The sequence below is a fragment of the Antrostomus carolinensis genome, unplaced genomic scaffold (genome assembly GCF_000700745.2).
Source record: "Antrostomus carolinensis isolate BGI_N321 unplaced genomic scaffold, ASM70074v2 Scaffold5406, whole genome shotgun sequence".
NCBI lineage: Eukaryota > Metazoa > Chordata > Aves > Caprimulgiformes > Caprimulgidae > Antrostomus > Antrostomus carolinensis.
Genome location: NW_010323795.1, coordinates 378 through 18,936, shown reverse-complemented (window position 1 = coordinate 18,936; position 18,559 = coordinate 378). Strand labels below are relative to the sequence as shown.

Below are 18,559 nucleotides of genomic sequence, written 5' to 3'. Positions count from 1 at the left end.
TACTTTTGCATAGGCTCTGTTAAGCAATTCCTTTGTTGCTGAAGTGGAGCAGGACTAGTGAACTGTTTAATGAGGGACATTTCTGTCCATTGTTGTGGAACTAGCTAATTTCTTCTTTAATCAGATGTGATATTTAGCTGCTGTGAAGTATCAGTTGTGTAGGTTAAAGCAACGCTACTCACTTGTTGCAGGTAAAAGAATGGCCTGTGCTTTGACTTTGCTAATCTGGGATTGGAAGGCCTGGTGAGCTCTGAGAAAACAGATCATAGATTTACTGTTTGGTGTCTCTGGCAGCAATTTGTTGGATGGTTACTCAAGAAGGCTGTTCAAATAACTGAACTGAAAAATACCCTGGTGAGGAGAAAAGATTTTGGTTTAATTTGAAATGAAGTGCATTCTCTTTTTGTCAATGAATCAACCCCTTCCCACTGCCAAGTGTGTGCAGGTTGAATGAAACATTCAATTTGTGAGTATTTTTTCCCTCTCTTAAAAAAAATTCAATTGAGCTCACTTTTGAAGCAAGGTACTGCTCCAGAATGAAAGTCCAGTTTCTTGCTTGTGAAACACTGGTATGAAATGTCTCACCCTTTCTGAAAAATCAGTTTCTCCCTCTGCTGCCTCTCAACCCTTTCTCCCCTCCCACTTGCTTTTGACTGAAACGACTTCATTCAAATTCACTCCTTCACTCAGATGTTTAGATCACCCTGAAATTGCATTTTTTAGAGAGTAAATGACAGTTCGCCCCCACTCCCCCCCACTGAGTGCGTACTGATGCTCTGCGGGGTGCAGTTACCGCTCTTACTTCCTTCTAGATATTGATGTTGCTGGGACTTTGATAGAGAAATGAAAACTTGAAATCTTGATTGACACTTAGAAATTCCCAGCCAAACAGGGGGGTTAACTAACAGAGGAGGGAAAAAATCAGTAGATGATGGGATTTTTCTGGCTTCTGGAACTGCATTACAAACAATGGAGAGTGTGCAGGGGGAGCACTGCCCATTCAGCAGCTGAAGGGGTTTCTTTATTTCAACGAGGGACTGAAGTAACTTGCTCCAAATTGGTTTTGTTTGTGTTCAGTTGAGTTCTACTTATGTTTGAATATACAATCATATTAGCAACAGTGTAAATTGTGCTTGTGTGGGAAAGTTGGATCTCTTGCATTTACAGTGTGTTCACATCAGTTATCAACAATTTATCCTTCATGTGCTGAATTTCTTTACCTGGATGACACATGGTTACCTCATGTAACAGCAATGAGGTCACAGCCTATACAATGGCATGGTTTCTTCTGCGTAGTTAAGTTTATTTAATATTAAAATGATTATATTTAAAACATTTCTCTGGAGTTTGCCATTTGACTTGAAATTTCTGAAATTTTCTTGGCAGGGAATTAGTCTAGAGTTGTTCCTTAATCTTTCTAGAATGAAACTTTGTTCAAAGATTAGTAATACTCTCTCCTTTTTCCCTTTCCTGTCCCCTAATTCATCAGCATAAACCCAGCCTTACCCTGTTTTCAATCAACTGTTACTTTTATGGGATAGCTGTTTCCTGACCTGTGGGTAAAATCACCTCTGAAGTTCTCCCCGAAGCTCTTGGTGCCTGGGGAGGACCACAGCAGTACAGAGGGCTTGTCTTGATGCTCTCCAAACTGACTGGGTGAACGTGGCCTTTTTTTTAGAGAAGCAGTGCCCATGTCACAAAGCATTGCCTCCGTTGTGCTCGCCCACGTAATGCCAGCAGAGGAGCCCCCATCAGAGTGCCCTAGGGAAACAATGTGTCCCATCCACTGCTGCTGCCAGCTCAGGTTAGACCCACTTTGTCAGGTCAGCATGAAAACGCTGGAGCCCATCTTTTTGAGTACTACCTTGATAACACGGGGACGCTGGGCAGTGCTGAGTGTCCCTGCAGATGTGCTGCTGGCTGTCTGTCTCTGTTAGTGGGGCACTTTAACACCAGGAGTACTGGGGAAAGACCTGGTATTTGGACAGCAACTGTGGGTTCAAGCAGGTAGCAGCATCCTTGTTCAGGTTAAAGGGAGGAGAGGAGGGGCAGAGCTGGTACCTTGGTTTATAGGGGGTTTTAACAAAGTTAATGGCTCTCACAGAAGGCTATTCAGGCTGCTGTTTCCCTAGCATTTTAAATACCACCCCACTCCTCTCATTAGAACTGGGGATTTTGGCTCTCCCGGTGGGAGGAGATGTTCTAAATGGGCTGCCAGGGAGGTGCAATGCACTAGGAAGAACTGGCTTCACCAAGTTAAAAAGAAAAACAAAACCCAATCCTCCATTCCTATTTTTAGTGTTTATGACCAAGTATTTTTGCTTGGTTGCTCATTTTGAAAGGGCTTAGTGAGCCTGCTAGTTGATTGAAAGCTCTGTGGTGTGTGAGCTGGCCTGGCTGGGGAGCCTGCAGTGCATAGCGACGAGGTTAGAGCCGCGCTGGAGGTTTTTTTCCACTGCAGTTTGTTGAAGGGTAACAAAAATGTCCCCTGGGCAAAGGGGATGGTGGCTTTCCAGGTTGTGGTGATTCATCTTGTCTGGATAAGCAGCCTTCCTCCCACTCCTGCATTTTCATCTCCATCTACCTCACCCTTACTTCACTGCGCAACCAAATGCAGAACCTGTTCTGCCCAGCATTGCATGGGTGGTGTTGCTGGGGAATCTCACACAGCTGACCCCCCGCGAGGTGTACCTGCTGGGCAGCATTAGCATTCGGTGCCCGTCCTCCTGGCCAGTTTGTGTTCTATAAATGGGTTTATTCTTGTTATTAGGAGCTATGTCCCTGGCATATGGAGTCTGCTCAGTGCCTGCAGACAGGTTTCCTTCCTGTTGGTGTTGGTAAGCAGCCCAAGTGCCCCCTGGCAATTAGCAGATCGTTACCCATAATGCAGTGGTGTAACGATGCAGCCTAGTGGGTTTTCTGGAGGTCACTCTGACCTAATTCACCCCCAGGAGTTGTACAGTGCTGGCACGACTTACCAGTGCATTAACAAGCTGATGCTTCAGTACGAGGTTATTTGAGTGCTTCCACATTATTTTTCTTAGGCAAGAAATAGCTATTTTGTCTAGCGGCCAACAGTGTCTAACTTCTGCGTTATCACAACATCTCTCAGCACGCTGAGCAGTGTGTGTCAGGCACGTGCCTGCATCCCTGCTGCTCAGCCTCGGAGGGGAATCCAGAGGAGCCCCAGATCTGCCCCAGACTAAACACCCCGACGACAGGAAATGGAGATGCAGATTTCAGCCCATCCCAGGCAGTTTTGGAGTGGCAGGTGTGCCTGGGCAGAGGGGAACACCCACACAGTAGCATGCACCCCAACAGGGCTCATCCTCCTTCTGACAAACCTGAGCCCAGAGCAGAGGGCCTGGATGCAGCATCACCAGCCCAAATCAGGTTCTCCCAGGGTGGTGATTTGTAAACACCAAAGTTAATTGTCACAAATTTTTAGAGGCTTTTAAAATCTGTAACTTTTGTTTTTCACTTCTCCCTGCTAAGATACGTATGGCTGAACTGTGCATGCTGAGGAAGGGGAGTTATGCAAGGAAAGGCATGTGCAAACCTATTGCAGTTTTAAAACTGTTTTTAAAACATTTCTCAAGTAATTTTCCTGTAAGACTTGTGGCATCTGCTACCAGAGGGATGTTGTGTGGGGAGAGTGTGATTTGACTGACAAACCATTAAGATGCCCAGAATATCTTGCTCCTGGCTCTCTTTGCTTGCTCTGGAGGCCACCCCCAAATCCCACCCAGGTCCCTCCACCCTGTGCTAGACAGAGTTACTCTGCCTTGTTTGCCAATAATCTCTCTGGGTGCATGTGTGTCTGTGTATGCACCGATCATTCATTTTGTATATGCACATGAGCGGCCTTTGAGCCAACCTCTGCTCTCAATGCCCTCTGTAGCCCAGGCTCTTTGTCCTACCTGATGCTCTTGGCGCTTAAAAACATTTCAGAGGAAATTATGTGGCGCTATAGAGTCAAAGCTGGAAGTGAGTTGAGCTGGTGGATGGACTTTCCTCAGGCAACAAAATTTTCTGGGTAGTGCCTTAAGATGAGGAGTGTTTTGTTAGGAGCTTGCTCCCCCTGTGCACTTTGGTGTTTGCATAGCTAAAGCAACAACAGGGTAGTGCAGAAGAGTGAACTGCAAGTGCCACCTTCCATACACCACCATCTTATAACTTCCTCGAGATCTCCAGTGTTAATTGCTTTCAAACACAGGTCTGTCCTGCTTTCAGCTCCCATTGACTCCAGCTACACCTGCCTAACTGGGACTGAACCACTATCTTTTGCACAGGGGTTTTATTTGTCCCTTGGGTGAGCAATTAAAGGGAGCTCTCTTCTACCAGTGCTGAATATTTGAGCAATTGCTTGTAATTTACGTATCTTTTTCTACTGGATCTGGTAGTACCAAGAAGCAAACCACCACCTCCGGAGTGCAGCTGGCTGCCAGTCCTGGGTGCTAATACAGCAGAGTGCCCCTTCCCTTTCTGTGGGCTCAATTTAAGCTCTGTCCATGCTGGCCAGAATGACTACAGGGCCAGGAAATGAAATAATAGGAACTATAAGCTCTGTTACAGCTGAATGGTTTCAGAGCTTCATCAATTATTAAAGGTGCTAATTCTTCCACAATTACTAGCATATTGCAGCATGTTAGATTAGAGGAAAGTTGGTCTCTGACTAAATCAGGCTGACCAGCCTATTCACTGAGGCCCCCAAGTCCTTTCGGACTCACTTCTGTAGCCGAGCTGGCAGTGTTGGAACACAGTGCCTCAGACACTGGAAGAAACAGCCAGGTTTTCTCATTTCCATCAGGACATAGAAATTCACAGTGGTAATATTTCCTCTCCTCTTCTGTCTAAAAGTAGTAAAAGCCAATGGTGCCTATGAGTGAGATTTCCTTTTTTGTTTCTTTGTTTTTCTTAAGAAGCTGGATTCAGCAGGGCTCTGTGCTGAAGGGGATGAGACAAGAGCTCTTCACCTGCAGCCTCTGACACCCACCCCTGCCCTGGCTGCCAGGAAATCTGTTCTGTTTTTCTTAATGAAATACCTCTGCTTCCCTTTATCACAGATGTACTGTGGCAGGTGGTGCCTCGGATCCTCACCCCACAAACACTGTCGAAGGCTTCTGTTGATGAGTACCTCCATTTGAGCAGGCAGGCATGCATCCCTGAATCATAACGTCTTGATGTTGCAAGATGAGAGGGGCCGGGAAAATGCTAAGAGCCCCCATCCTCATCCTTTAGTAATGTTTGGTCTTTTTTTGAGAGTTGCAGCTCCTTGAGCCCTGGGATTATGGCAGAGCCAAGACTTTCAGTGTGGCTGGATGGTTTGGGTTTTTAAGGGCCCTTTCTAATCCGTCTGTTGTTGTCACTACATAGCTATAAGCATGCATTCTTAGGCATACAAATAAGGGCTAAATTTTTATATCATAACCATAAAATCATATCCCTCATTAAAATTAAAAGTTACTTTTTCCTTCTTTTGTATGAAAAACTGTAATAATTCTGTCTAATGATGGCAGTGGTCATAGCAATGCTTATTCAATCTTAGCAGGAGGAAATTTTGCAGTTTCTTTGCATGTAAAACTTCCATTATTTAGATGGGATTCCTGTGACATAGGTCATTATATCTGTAATATGTATGTATAGTTGTTTAAAGACCTGAATAGTTTATGAAATAAATTCTGATGTAATACAGCCAGGAGCCCTGTGAGTTTTCATTATGCTATTTATTAAAAAGCCCACCACTACACAGTGAAGATAAGGGAAAGAATTGGAAACTGTGAAAATTCCTTTTACTCTATAAATAATTTCACATTTGTTTTAAAAAAGGAGTCTTTGCTTATTTTTTTCCCCTGCCTTTGTTTGAAAAAGGTTATTGATTGGATTGTTAACTTAAATAGTCTGTGGCGGGTGTGACAAAGCACATGGCTGCAATTAATCTTGTGATGCAGAATCCATTATTGAAGAAGCACTAATGAGGCCTTCACTGGTCACGGAGCGCCTGGAAGCAGCAGATTGCTCCTGCCCTTTAATGTCAGGTTTGGTCTTTAGTGTTATACAGCCAGCGTAAGCAGAAGAGATTTCCAGATTTTTTATTTTTTTTTTTGGCAGGGGGGGTATTGATGTTAAAATTCTCCTTACCAACAGTCTGCAGTTGCACCAGCTGTGAGAGTCAAGGAATGGTCTCTGAATGTGTTCGCCCCCCACTCCTCCAACCAGATGTCTGGTGGACATAGTGTACAATTAAAGCCAGTGGCATGTGAAACACGGGTGTCACTATAAAATATGGTCTCAGTCACAGGGTTCAGATCCAGAGAAGAGCTTTGAGAAAGATGAGGGAGCTTTCAGGCCTGCTCTCTGCTTTAAAATAGTGCTTTAAGACAAAGGGATGAGCTGTTGGAAACCTCACTGCAAGTTTTATTGTCTCTGTTGTTTATAGCTATTGCAGCATAGCAAAAGTTTAGGCAGAGAGTAGTTATGGTAGATTAGAAACTGTCGATGTTAACATATCACCTTCTCCTTCAAAAGAACTTCTTCTGGGGTGTATTTTAGAGGTCTGTCTATTGACTGCAGTGACACCATAAATATGTGTTACTTCTTCCCTCTGTTAGATCTGTGGAGCTGATACAGATATGTGAGAGTGATCCAGGGTTTGCCAGGGCTGAGCCACCACCTGAATTATTAACTGAGTTCCAGCTGCAGACTCTTTGCTGCACACCTTCACTGTAGCAAATGCCATTTATCTCGAGATCAGTGAAATAAGACTATTTCTTCATCTTGACCACATAAGTGATGAAATTAAGCAAGAAAGACTTTAAATTCTGTGGTCTGTGCACTACCACAGTGTCTGAAACTTGAACCACATTTTGGACTGCTTTTTCTGTAAAGCAAAATTTTTTGTGGGCAAAACTAGCCTTTAAAAAAAAAATAAAAATTGAATCTACCTATAGTACCCTGCCATATGCAGCTGCAGGGCTTTGTCTTCAGGTATTCTGCCACAGAGCTAGTGCCAAGAAGTGCTGTGATATGGAGCAGGGCCAGTGTTCACTAACCCTGCTCCAGAAAGTCTTGGACATGTGAATTCTCTCAGAGGTCATGAAAAACACTGGGTTTTAAAGCAAAGTAGTAGGACAATAGAGAGATTGTGAAAAAGGAGAACAGGGAGGGCAGGAAAAAAAAAAAGTTTTAATGTTTTGAGTATCTACTGACATGCTTGCCATATGCTACAGTGCCTGATCATGCTGCTGGCATAAGTAAAAATAGTCTTTCCAATGACATTAGGTTGGAGTCATGGTACCACAAGGCATGTTGTTTAATGCAAAAGATGATCTGACTTAGAGACTGAAGAAACACATATCCATGAGGTACTTTCTTTGCCTTAGATGTGCCATAAGCCCTGGGCTAACACAGAATATACAGCTATGCAGACAAGGCTGTGGGCATTTGTTGGACTCTTGTAGTCACAGCATTTGGAGAGAGACCCCAATGGAGTGAATAAATTGGTATATTTTTGCAAAATATTTCTATATTGCTACTAAAAAGAAGCCACCCTGGCTCACTCCACTATTAATATTTTTCTAAGCAAGCCTCATCCCACATGAGCCCATTTTGACTTGTGGTGGGTGTGGTTCTTAAGAAAGGCTCTGCAAAATAGGATGGATCACTTCAAGGATGATACAGCACAGAAAACCTGCAGAGGTGTTTTTAAGGCAAATGAGGAACGAGATAGTCAAGACTGATAGCTAGAAGAGATCAGGAATGGCTGTGAAGAGGCAGAGATACAGTAGTGAACAGAACCTGACCTTCATGTCATTTGAGAAAGGGAGAGTTTCTAGCTGAAGTCTGTGCAATGAGCAATGTGTGTAGGCAGGCAAGTGAGCACATGAATGTGTGTATGCATTTAGCTATGATTTATTTCTGTAAGTTTGATTCCATTCTTTCTGTTCCTTTTCAAATGTGACTGAAGCTGTTTAACTCTCTGATTAACTCACTTCCCTGTATAAGTTTTTTTCTCTGATGTATTCCAGCACTGTACAACCTTTCTGGATGCCACCTTGCTGCTGTTGGGATTAATTCCTCCCCGATGTGTAGTGTGGCACATTTGTTCTGTTTACTTGTTTTGGAATGAGGTTCCACATTTGCTGTAAATCAGATCTGGAGGAACATTTCAGTGTCACGTCAGGTTCTACTAGTTTGGTAGTATCAAAAATTCTATGAGGTCCTCTCAGCAAGAAAAGGTATCGTGTCACAAAATCTTCTTCTGGACAGTTGCAGCTTCAGGGTCCCCAGAGCTTTAGTTTCAGCTTAGTCCACTATAAATCTCAGTAAAATCTGACTCTTATTTTGTGCTGACATTTCAAGGGCTCAAAAACCCAGTGATCTTCTTAGCCCATCTGAGCTCATCAGTGCCGTCAAAACATTTATTTATGCAAAGGCTTGAGTGATATGAACAATGTCATTGATCCCTCCTTCCTTAAATATATCCTTTCTTTTCTATTCAATTTCCTTAATAACTTATGTACACACATTTCTTTTCTGGACAGGCTTAGTTTTCATATCACTACCATGCAAATGTAACTGTAATAATCCTTATTACACCATTTGGTGGTATCGTGGGCACGTAAAAGTATTATTGCCTTACCCAGCAATTCTCAGCAACTGTTTGCTTCACTGACTAGAAAATATAGAGGCTTCTTGTAGGGTGGTGATGGGTGATGGGACAACAGCAAAATGCCACTAATAGGTCTGGTAATGAAGATAACACATCTATGCCCACATCTATTGTAGCTGTGCCTTTTTTTTTTTTTTCTTATTGGAGTAGCAGCCTTTCTTTATCCACTCTTAAAAAAGACATTTAGGCTGGTGGAAAAGAGTTTTTCCTGCCCATTGGCTATAGTCTTATAGATTATATGGGCAGGAAAAACTCTTTTCCGCCTCCATCAGCAGGATCAGCAGATTGGCTAGAGGTGAAAAAAACCCACGCACCTGACAGCATAAATTTCTAGAACTAGCATGTGGTGGTGCTGGATGTGCATACCTCTATGTTTAGTTTTTCTATAGACGAGCAATTGGTTATCTCTGTCCCATGCCCCCTGCCCCTGACCATGCACAATGTTAATGCTTATGTCTGTCAGAGGGATGCTAAATATGGGGCTTTCCAAGAAGGCAAGCAGTAGCTTATTGCAGGTGACTTAGGGACTGCCTCAGACTGATGGAAGTGGTTTGGGAGTACAGCACTTTATTTCAGTGGTATATTTTTCTTGTTTTCTTTTGCAGAAGGAACACTGATCCTACCTTTGGTTTGTTTGTTTGCTTGTATTTTTTCCTCCAGAAAGCCCATTGCTGACCCTGCTACTGTGATACCGCTGTTTTGCAAAGCTGGAGTCGACACGCATGTAGGGGTGGGGGTTGTAACTCTGGCAATTTGTCCTTCCCAGTTAGATGTGATTGTTCTGCTAGATATTCCTTCTTTATTCCTTTCATTTAGTTTGTTGTGGGAATTGGCTTGGGGTTTTTTACTTTCAGTTTCTTGTTTTGATCCTGGAAGATTAGCTGTGCAAATTTGGTTTCTTCTGTGCCAACCAACTTTAGTGGCAGAGCTCTTAAAAAAATTAAAAGCTGTATCCCTCCATCCTGTCTTGCTTCTTCTTTGTATGCTACTGCTTCCATTTAAGCAAAGTCTACAGAATTGTTCCACCCATTTGGACACCAGGCAGGGAAGCTCTGAAATAGAGAATAACCTCATTTCAACCAGGTCCTTCAGTCCAGTCGAAACAATGCTAATTGAAACTGTAGTCCAATTTCTATTAAGATGGATGGGCTGTCTCTGAAATTGGGTTTGGTTTTGATTTCATTCTTTCTCTTGTTTTCTTTCCAAAAGCCCCACAAAAACCAAACCAAAGCCAAACCATTTTTAAGAGCTCTGAATAAAACTGCTTTGCCAGTGGGGAATGGGTGGGGATGACTCTGATTTTCTCTTGTGCCCGGCAGCGAAAGGATTAATGCCTGCTTTCCTCTTTGGTATCTGTTAGTTGCAGCCCATGTTGTGATCAGTCCATGTCCATGTGTGTTTTGTTCCCAGATTTAATACTGGTTAATTAACAAGCAGTAATTAAGGCTTAACAATGACAGTTGTTTCCAATCTTCCTCAGGACACCCGACCTGCCTGCAGTTCACCACAAACATGACTGAGGCTGTAAAAACCTATCAGTGGCAGTGCATTGAGTGCAAATCCTGCAGCCTTTGTGGGACCTCTGAGAACGATGTGAGTTCATTTACCTTTCCATGCAAATAAGCATCACTGTGCCCTTGAGGAGCACATGGCAATGGTGTGGGTCATGGCTTCCATACTGCTGCTTCCATACGTCTCTGAGGAAGAGCCACTCCTGAGAGCAGAGATGGGCTTATCCCCAGTGCACCCCTTCAGCCATTGGTCTCTGCTTAAATTACCACGGGTATTGTATAGGACCACCTAAAATGGCAATACTTGTGGTTTGTATTCTTATTCAATAGAAATTAGCTGGAGGCCATAAACTTGCAGGGAGCTGCAAGAGAGTAGTATCTTCAATATGGTAGTCAGGAGCAGATGTGAATGCATGATAACCCAAGCGATGGCAGGTATGTTTCTTCTGTCCCTGATTTTGTTCACTTTCTTGGTATGATTTTAAAATCTTAATTACAAGACTTGGGAAACATTAAAGTATTTGGACTGGGATGGCTAGGCCTCTCGCTAGTCACCTAATCACCCATCCCAGTGATTTCCAACCCATGATCCAGAGCCTGCAGCTGAAAAATATCCTCTCTGAGGGGTTTTCAGTTAAAATCTGATGCCAAGGGCCTTTGGTAGTCTGTGAGAAAGTTGGAGAATTGACAGTGGCTGGAGAACTTTGAAGCTAACACTACATTCCCTATAGCAGAATAAATTTGAAGCCTGAGATTTTTTTTTGCATTAGCAATAAATAAGGAAATCTGAAAACAGGGAGCTGTTCTATGTTAGGAATCATGGGATACTTCAAAACAACTTTTTCCTCAAAAAATATATGAAAGAGCTGCAGACCACATGGTGGGATAATGTCATTTCCATCTGTTTCACAGAGCATTTACTCAGCTGAGTTTTGGAGAAATGGCTAAGTCCAGGCTTTTGACAGGAAAGGTTTCCTCTAAAGGGATGAGATCCAGCATGTGGTCACACTGGAGCCAGCAAAACCTGTCCTCTCATTACAGCATATCCTTGGCCTAACAGCTTTTGCTCCTGCATCATGAGGCCACCTTGGAGAGGAAGTCCTTCACCTCTCAGAGCGATTTCCCAGTTAGAAACTGAACTGCCTTTGTGATGAGAAGGGCTCTCTGTGACCTCTCAGAAATATGGTGGTTGACTGTGGACACAAAAATGTGATGCCTATAGCCTCTTACGTTCCCTGTAGTCTCAATCTCTATGTTGCAGCTCTGTGTTCCTAGCTGAGTACTGCTGGTTACCATGCTTATGTTTTCATCTTGGCAAAAGACTAATTTACATCACTTTCTCTCTCTTTTCTCCTCTCCTTCTCTCCCTGTTTCCCTACTGTCTCCCCAACAAACCTGCCTCAGGACCAGCTGCTCTTCTGTGATGACTGTGACCGTGGCTATCACATGTATTGCTTGAATCCTCCAGTCTTTGAACCCCCAGAAGGTAACATATGTTGGAAGTCTGCTTTGAAAATCGCAATAAAGTCCTTGTGGAGAAGGGAAGAATTGCAGAAAGATGGCCTGGGCCAGGCAGGTTTAAGGAAGCAGTAGCAAAGCACAGGCAGGTAGCACAAGAAAGAAAGAAAATTAATAGACATGGAGGTCTAGTGTGATCTGAGATATCCTATTCAATCTTGCCTGGTCTCAACCTCCTTTTCCAGGACATGGCTTTTTTGTGGGTCCTGGGTACCTTTGGGAGTTCCAGATGGCATTGGACACCTCAATTTAGTCAACTGAATTGAGCTCCTGTGAACTGTGACTTTGGCCTTCCTAAGAAGTCAAAGTCCTGGAGAGAAAGCCCCAGACAGGGAGGTCCTTTCTGGTGCAGCTGAGCCTGTTGACAGGAGACTGGATTAAGAGGAATGACCCTCCTTGTTCTCTGGTCTGTCTGTGCCTTGGAATGGTGAGAGTTTTACAGTCTGTATTACATTTGGGATGTAGTTATGTCCTCTGCAGGGGATTCAATCTGAATATACTACAACTGGTTGTAGTTTGTCACTTGGTTGTGTAGCAGAGGAACTAGTCCCTTACCATTATTGATTCTCTGACTAAAATCTGCAGAGAGCAGTAGAATTGGAGAAGCAGACGTATGAGCGTGAATGACTGTGGTTTACATGAGGGGCGAGACAAGAATAATTACAAATCAATCACACATTCGGGAGCTAAATGTTTGTAACTTTGATAAAGAGGAAACTAAATCAGGAGGGGGAAAATTTGAAATTAAGCCAATAATTAGCTAAAGGTTTCTGTTTGACTGGGAAGTGGTGTATTGAATGTATAAGAATATAAAACACCTAGTGGAAATGCACGCCCCAGCTGTGTTGTAACTAGTGCAGAGAGCCTACATACACACCACCACAGGCAGCACAGCCTGCTTCAGAAAAATACAGGCAATTCCAATGGTAGGAATATTTAATATCCTTTTCAAGCTGATCTTGACATAAACTCTGAGTGCCTGGATTTGATGTCATTCCTATAAGAAGGATTTCTTCGTTTGCAGGGAGCTGGAGTTGTCATTTGTGCCGGGAGCTGCTCAGAGAGAGAGCATCAGCTTTTGGCTTCCAAGCCTAAGGAGCTCCAGCAGTCAAGAAACACTTTGCTCCTGGTGTTGCCATACCAGCACACAATTCCCATCCAGAACACTATGACACAACCCACATCAAAACAAATGGACACTCAAATACAGGAAGAGGTATCTGTGGTATTCACCGTCACTAATGCCATATCTCCTGAGCTCTACTAGAAGGATTGTGTACTTTCACAATGCACCGGATGAAATCTCTTCATTGCTATGTGTGATTGCTGCTTGCTGTTGCAGGCTCACGTGCATTACAGAAGGGGGAGGGTTGTTATAACGACATGGAGAAGTCAATTTTGTGTGGCCTTGTGCTTTCTGTTTAGTCCTCTTTTTAAAGAAGAAGTAATAAGATATCTTCCAAGGAATTATTGGTGAGTACTTTGGCTGGGAGCAGCGCCACTTGTTTCTCTTCACAGGCTTGACTGGAAATCTCTTTGCTGGAACCATTCTGTATCCATAGGGAGCTTTGGGAGTTGCATTAGTTCAGTACTTGCTGGGTCATGAACAAGCGTTCACTGAGAGAAGCACTGATCGAAAATTTTTGGAGTGACACTTTCAACCTTGGATCAAATTATTTGATTTGGTAGATCTTTTGAAATCTGGTTTTAGTATCTCTGAAGCAAGTACAGTACCAGTATGTACACACACAGATGCTTAGAAAAGTCTATCTTTCAGGATATTCAGGCACACTGTCCTACTGCAGTGCCAGCATATAGTCCAGACATAATTTTATTTCTGTTCAGAAAGTTGGGAATGATTAGGTATATAACTAATCTGCTGTTTAGCTCAGAAAATTCAAGAAAAAAAAAGTCATCTTAAGTTGATCATAGAAAGTAAAATTGTCAGTTTTCTGAGCAATCTAAAGTAAGCTGCAAAAAGGAACAATTTTGGCTTAGGGTCAAATAAAGCACTTCTGATTAATTTTTTTAAAATTTCTAAACTAAAATGTTCTGCAACTTAAGGTTGTATTTTATTCTGGGAATTGCCTTATCAGAATTTCCAGTATTTCTAAAGTGTTCCCGTGTTTTATCCAAGTGATTATCAAGATCTACCTGAATTTTCAAATAATTTCGCCTCCAAATTCTCTACAACCTCATTTTTGGCAAACATGATAACTTCGCAAAAAAGCCTTCCTCAGCCCTAAAGAAGAGAATAATTTACTGAACCTAATATGAAAGGAAAGATTTTAGCAATGATTTGAAAATTTAAATAGAAATAGTTGTACTCTATTTAAACAAACCTCCACATGTGAAATGGAGAAACATTAAGACCATAAATTTAAAAATATTATTACAGTTGAGTGTCTTTGAAAAATTTAAGACATCACTAGGAGGACAAGTGAGTACATTAAAGAATTTCTACCAGATACATCTTTAAGGTTAAAAACCTGCAACTCCCCGAGCTGCCAAGTAGCCCAGAATGACCATTTTCTTGGATATTATGTATATTACTTTATATGCATAGATTTAAGTGGGTTTATAATATAAATTTATGAGAGTCCCAAGCAGCATGTGACTCGAGTTGCTTGTGCAAGTAGGTAAAGACACTGAAGATTATATTTGGCATATTTATATTGGTTGAAATGTCCCTGAATACTTGAAAGGACATTGTGAAAGAATATCAGTGAGCTATTTTTTCCTCCTTCTCCTGCTAATTACACTTAGTTAGAATGAGCTATCCTGACCTAATACACTTTCCCTCATTATTTAGATAGTCTCTACATCTAGAAAGCATTTTGTTCAGCTTGCACGCCAAAAGTAGTCATGTCAGCTGCTGGATTCTCCCACATACCATCGCAACCTCTTCTCAGGCTGCAAAGGAGTATTTTGACCTGTTAGAAAAAGGCTTTACTAAGGTTTAGAAAGTATTTATCCTAGTACTATTGGACCAAATCTCTCGTGGGGCAGCTGCACTGTCGACCTGTGAAATTCATTCAATACCTTAGGCTTTGCATATGACGGCCCCTCAGACCAGCTGAGAGTACAAAGAAATTCGAGCATCGGGTGATGCTCATGAGGCTTTGTGCCCATCTGTTGGTGTGATTGAACCCTGCTGACTCAACACTTTGGGCCTGTCCTGGTTCACACAGTTCAGGTTGATACAAAGTCCCATCACTGCTGTGGCCAGGAGTGCAGGTATGTATTCACCAGGACGCTGCTGGGTTTTCCCATGGACAGTGAGTGTTTTGGCAAGGACAGGAGCTGAGAAACGTGTGCACTGGAGGAAAGTTTGGTGGTGGTGCTGGCGGTGGGAGTACCAGAGATGGGTTAGTGTTCAGGCTGGTGTTCAGCTACCAGCCTGCTGGGCTTAAGGAGCTCCATTATAAAAAGAGCCATCATCTTCCATTTTCCCATCTTCCACTGACCTTGGGAAAGGAGTAGGACAATGTCAGTGTTATAAAAATGAGAGGAAAATGCATATTGTTTTAGCCAGTGTTGGGGAGACAGCAGTGGCTAATCATGTAAGTGGAGACAGTGCTAAATGAGCTGTGCTCTGAAAACACACACACACACACATGCACCTACTTTCAAGTTTTTAGGTTTTGATCCATAGCACTGTTTTCCCACAATAATTCTGCAGTGAGCAGTGTCTTTTCATGTTTGGAAATATTCCTCAGTGGCCTGCCTTGCTTAAGTTTAGTCACTAATGAGGTATGATGGAAGGAGAGATTTCTAGATCTTCAACAGCAAAATATTGTTTGCAATTTGAGATTAGTGTAATAGGGTACTTAATCGCAGTGGTCTGGCTGCATTTCATCTCTCCAGCTTTTTGCTGTGTCACTGTGTAGCCAGGTAGCTTTGACAGCAGATGAGATGCCAGCTCTACCATGCTAAGAACTTCCTCCAGCAACAGGCTCCCTTCTTCACCAGTTTGGACTAAGATAAGGGTCTGGGACAAACCTCTCAGTGCATTAGCATGCATTCAGAGCCGTACATCTTGACATGCTTTAGAAATATTAATTGATCCACCAAGCGAACAATGCTGTACCTGCTTTACCAAGACATGGAGCGGTTGTGACACAGCCATCAGGGTGAGGAAGAGTTTAGAAACTCGGAGAACTGATTTCCTGTCCCCTGGTACTCCCCTGGGGACACCCTTCCTGCATGACTATTGGTCTGAACTACCTGGGCTACTCCACCCGCTGTCAGGCAAATCTTGAAAGCGCTTGTAGCAGCAATCTGGTCTGGGCAGCAGACAATGTGAGGACTCTGACTCTTTGTGCTTCTCTTTCTTTCTAAGGCAGGATGTGCAAGTTTGTTGGCAGCCCTTAAGGTGATCAAACTGGTGTATTTCAAAATTCTTCTCTATTTCAAAACTCTTCTTTGTAAGGCAAGGCAAGTGATATTTTAGAACAAATCAGGGCAAAACTACCATGGAAGATGATAGATCCTGCATCCTCTGAAGTCTTCAAATCAAGAATGGGCAGCTTCCCAGAAGATGTATTTTAATTAAACACAATCTTAGTTAATCGCAGGAATGTCTGACTGAAAAAGACTTGCATTATAGAGGAAGTCAGGCTGGATGATGTGATTGTTCTTCCTGTCCTTATTATAAAAACAGATGTTTACTGTGGGAGATGATGTATTTAAATTCAAGCTGTGTCTGCATAATGGCCTTAAAGTATGTTAGTTAAATGTATTCATGTGATCTTTCTCATTTTTAACCCATTTGGGATAACCTAAAACAGGTCATTTATAGAAAATCCTCTTTACTGATGCAGTAAATTGTGCATTACCTCCTTCACACCCATTGGTGTTAGCTACCTCAGGCTGTTCCAGAGACTGAACAATTTAGACTATATTGCATGAAATTATGACTTGGTTCTGGCTTTCCCTCCATAGCGTTTGTGTGCTGTGTTGCCCAGTTTTCTGCCCCATGGTGGGAAGACTGGCTGGGGAGGGGAGCTGCTGCAGCTGCAGTCTCAGAACAGAGGGGTTGAGAAATGATCACAAAAGGGAGTGCTTCCAAGTCCTCAGAAAAGGCAACAACTTTAAGAAACAAGAGAGATTGTTCCTGTTCTGCCTCCAAACTGTACTTCCGTAGACCTGTCTTTAGACTGAGTTTACAGCATTTCTGTAAATGTACATTAGGCCAGTTCGTTGCTCTAAATAACTTAGAAATAATTATTTCTTAGTTTTTTATAAAAGGAGCTTAGTAAATTCTGCCCTAAAGGAAGACTCTCCTGCACTGTGCAGTGCTATGGGACTGTTGCATGTTCTTTACACCTACAGCATGTGTTTTGACAGGGGTCATTTGGGAGGTGAGGAGTGGGTGGGGGTAGAAAGGAGTATTAATTAAGCTTGTCACTGCCAGAGGGTTAGCGTGCATCATGCGCAAGGAAATTCCAGGTACAGCTAGGCATGATTTTTCTGCGAGGACTACATTTATTGTTTTTTTTTTTAAAACATACTTTTGAGGGAACCACAATTGTTCACATATCCAAGTTCAATCTGTCAAATTATTTCATTAAAAAAATACGGGGGAACATCAGAAGAGCTGAAAATGCTAGTTTCAATCTTTTTATAATGAATCACTTCATTATTTGAATTTCAAAGTTAATATAATTTAAAAATAAAATAACTAAATAGCCTTCATTTGACACAAAACATTTAATGTAGGGTTCAAAAGTATTTCAGGTCTATCTGAAATGAAATTTTACAAATTTTCCTATTCAGTGCCATATCCACCACTGTGTATCTGGTTAATTAAGCTCCAACATATCAAGACCTCATACTAGAGAAAACTTTATAGTATCTACTTAAAAAAAACCTTAGAAGCTATGGAGGAATAGGAATCTTTTAACATGATGCAACCAGTTCATCTAAAATTAAAAGAAGATAAATACAGTGGAGAAAAATGTAATCTTGAATGCTAGGAGCACTTCCTTATAGCATGACATCTTGGCTGATCTTACTTATCTGTCTATCTAATCAGTTGGCAATGCCAACTGTTAGTCTATAGAACTGTCTTTCAGAGCAGAAGGGGAAAATGCTTTCTCTTCTTATGATATAAACAATGGGACAAAGCAATAGAGACTATATTGGGAACAATTTGGCACCAGTCTGGGAGGGCAGAAAATGCAAATCTTATAGAGGAGATGACTAAGAGATGGGTTATCTTGTCAGTTTTGTTATGGGAGACTGTGGGTTGGACAAGGTCCTCACCTGAAAGTTTAACAGTCAACCTGTTCTATATTTTTGTGAAAATAAGTTCTGTGGTGAGGAGTGGGCAGACAGGACAGGAAAGACCTCTTCTCTAGCCAGTTCTGCATTTGTTATGATCTTAGCAGCTCTTACTTTTCCATGCTATACTACATGGCAGGGCAAGGGAAGTATGTGTTAATTTTCTTCAGGCAGCTGGGCAGGGTGACCACCAGTGCTGGGGCAGGAGAGAGCAGTGGTGGTCACCCTCTCCAGTGCTGTCCCTCTCCTGCACTGGACCTTCAACAAGAGGTGTCTGCAGAAACAACTTGCAGCCAAACAAGCAGAGATGCTCACATACTCGTTGCTAAACTTAGTCCTTGGTTTCCAATGTGAGACAGCTGGTCCAACAGTGCTGCTGGTTGTGCCAGGCTGCTCGCTGGCATGGAGAGCCAGAGTTGCTCTGAGGAAGCCTGGAAGCCTGACATTTCACTGCATCTGAGCAGAGGTGTAAAGTGTCAGTTTATGTCCACCAGTAACAGGGATTGCTGCACCACTGTGGACAGGTACCCAAACTCTCAGCCTCACTTCTGGAGAAAAGGCAGGATGGTAATTC

The 18,559-nt window shown here is 42.5% G+C and overlaps 1 protein-coding gene across 1 annotated transcript; it reads left to right on the top strand.

Moving 5' to 3' along the window:
* The first annotated feature begins 10,152 nt into the window (after window positions 1-10,152).
* LOC104527066 (zinc finger protein DPF3-like) lies at window positions 10,153-13,173 on the top strand. The gene is made up of 3 exons (XM_010170684.1): window positions 10,153-10,264; window positions 11,587-11,668; window positions 12,725-13,173. The coding sequence occupies exons 1-3, from the start codon at window positions 10,184-10,186 to the stop codon at window positions 12,793-12,795; spliced, it is 234 nt and encodes a 77-aa protein (XP_010168986.1). The 5' UTR covers window positions 10,153-10,183; the 3' UTR covers window positions 12,796-13,173.
* The last annotated feature ends 5,386 nt before the right edge of the window (window positions 13,174-18,559 follow it).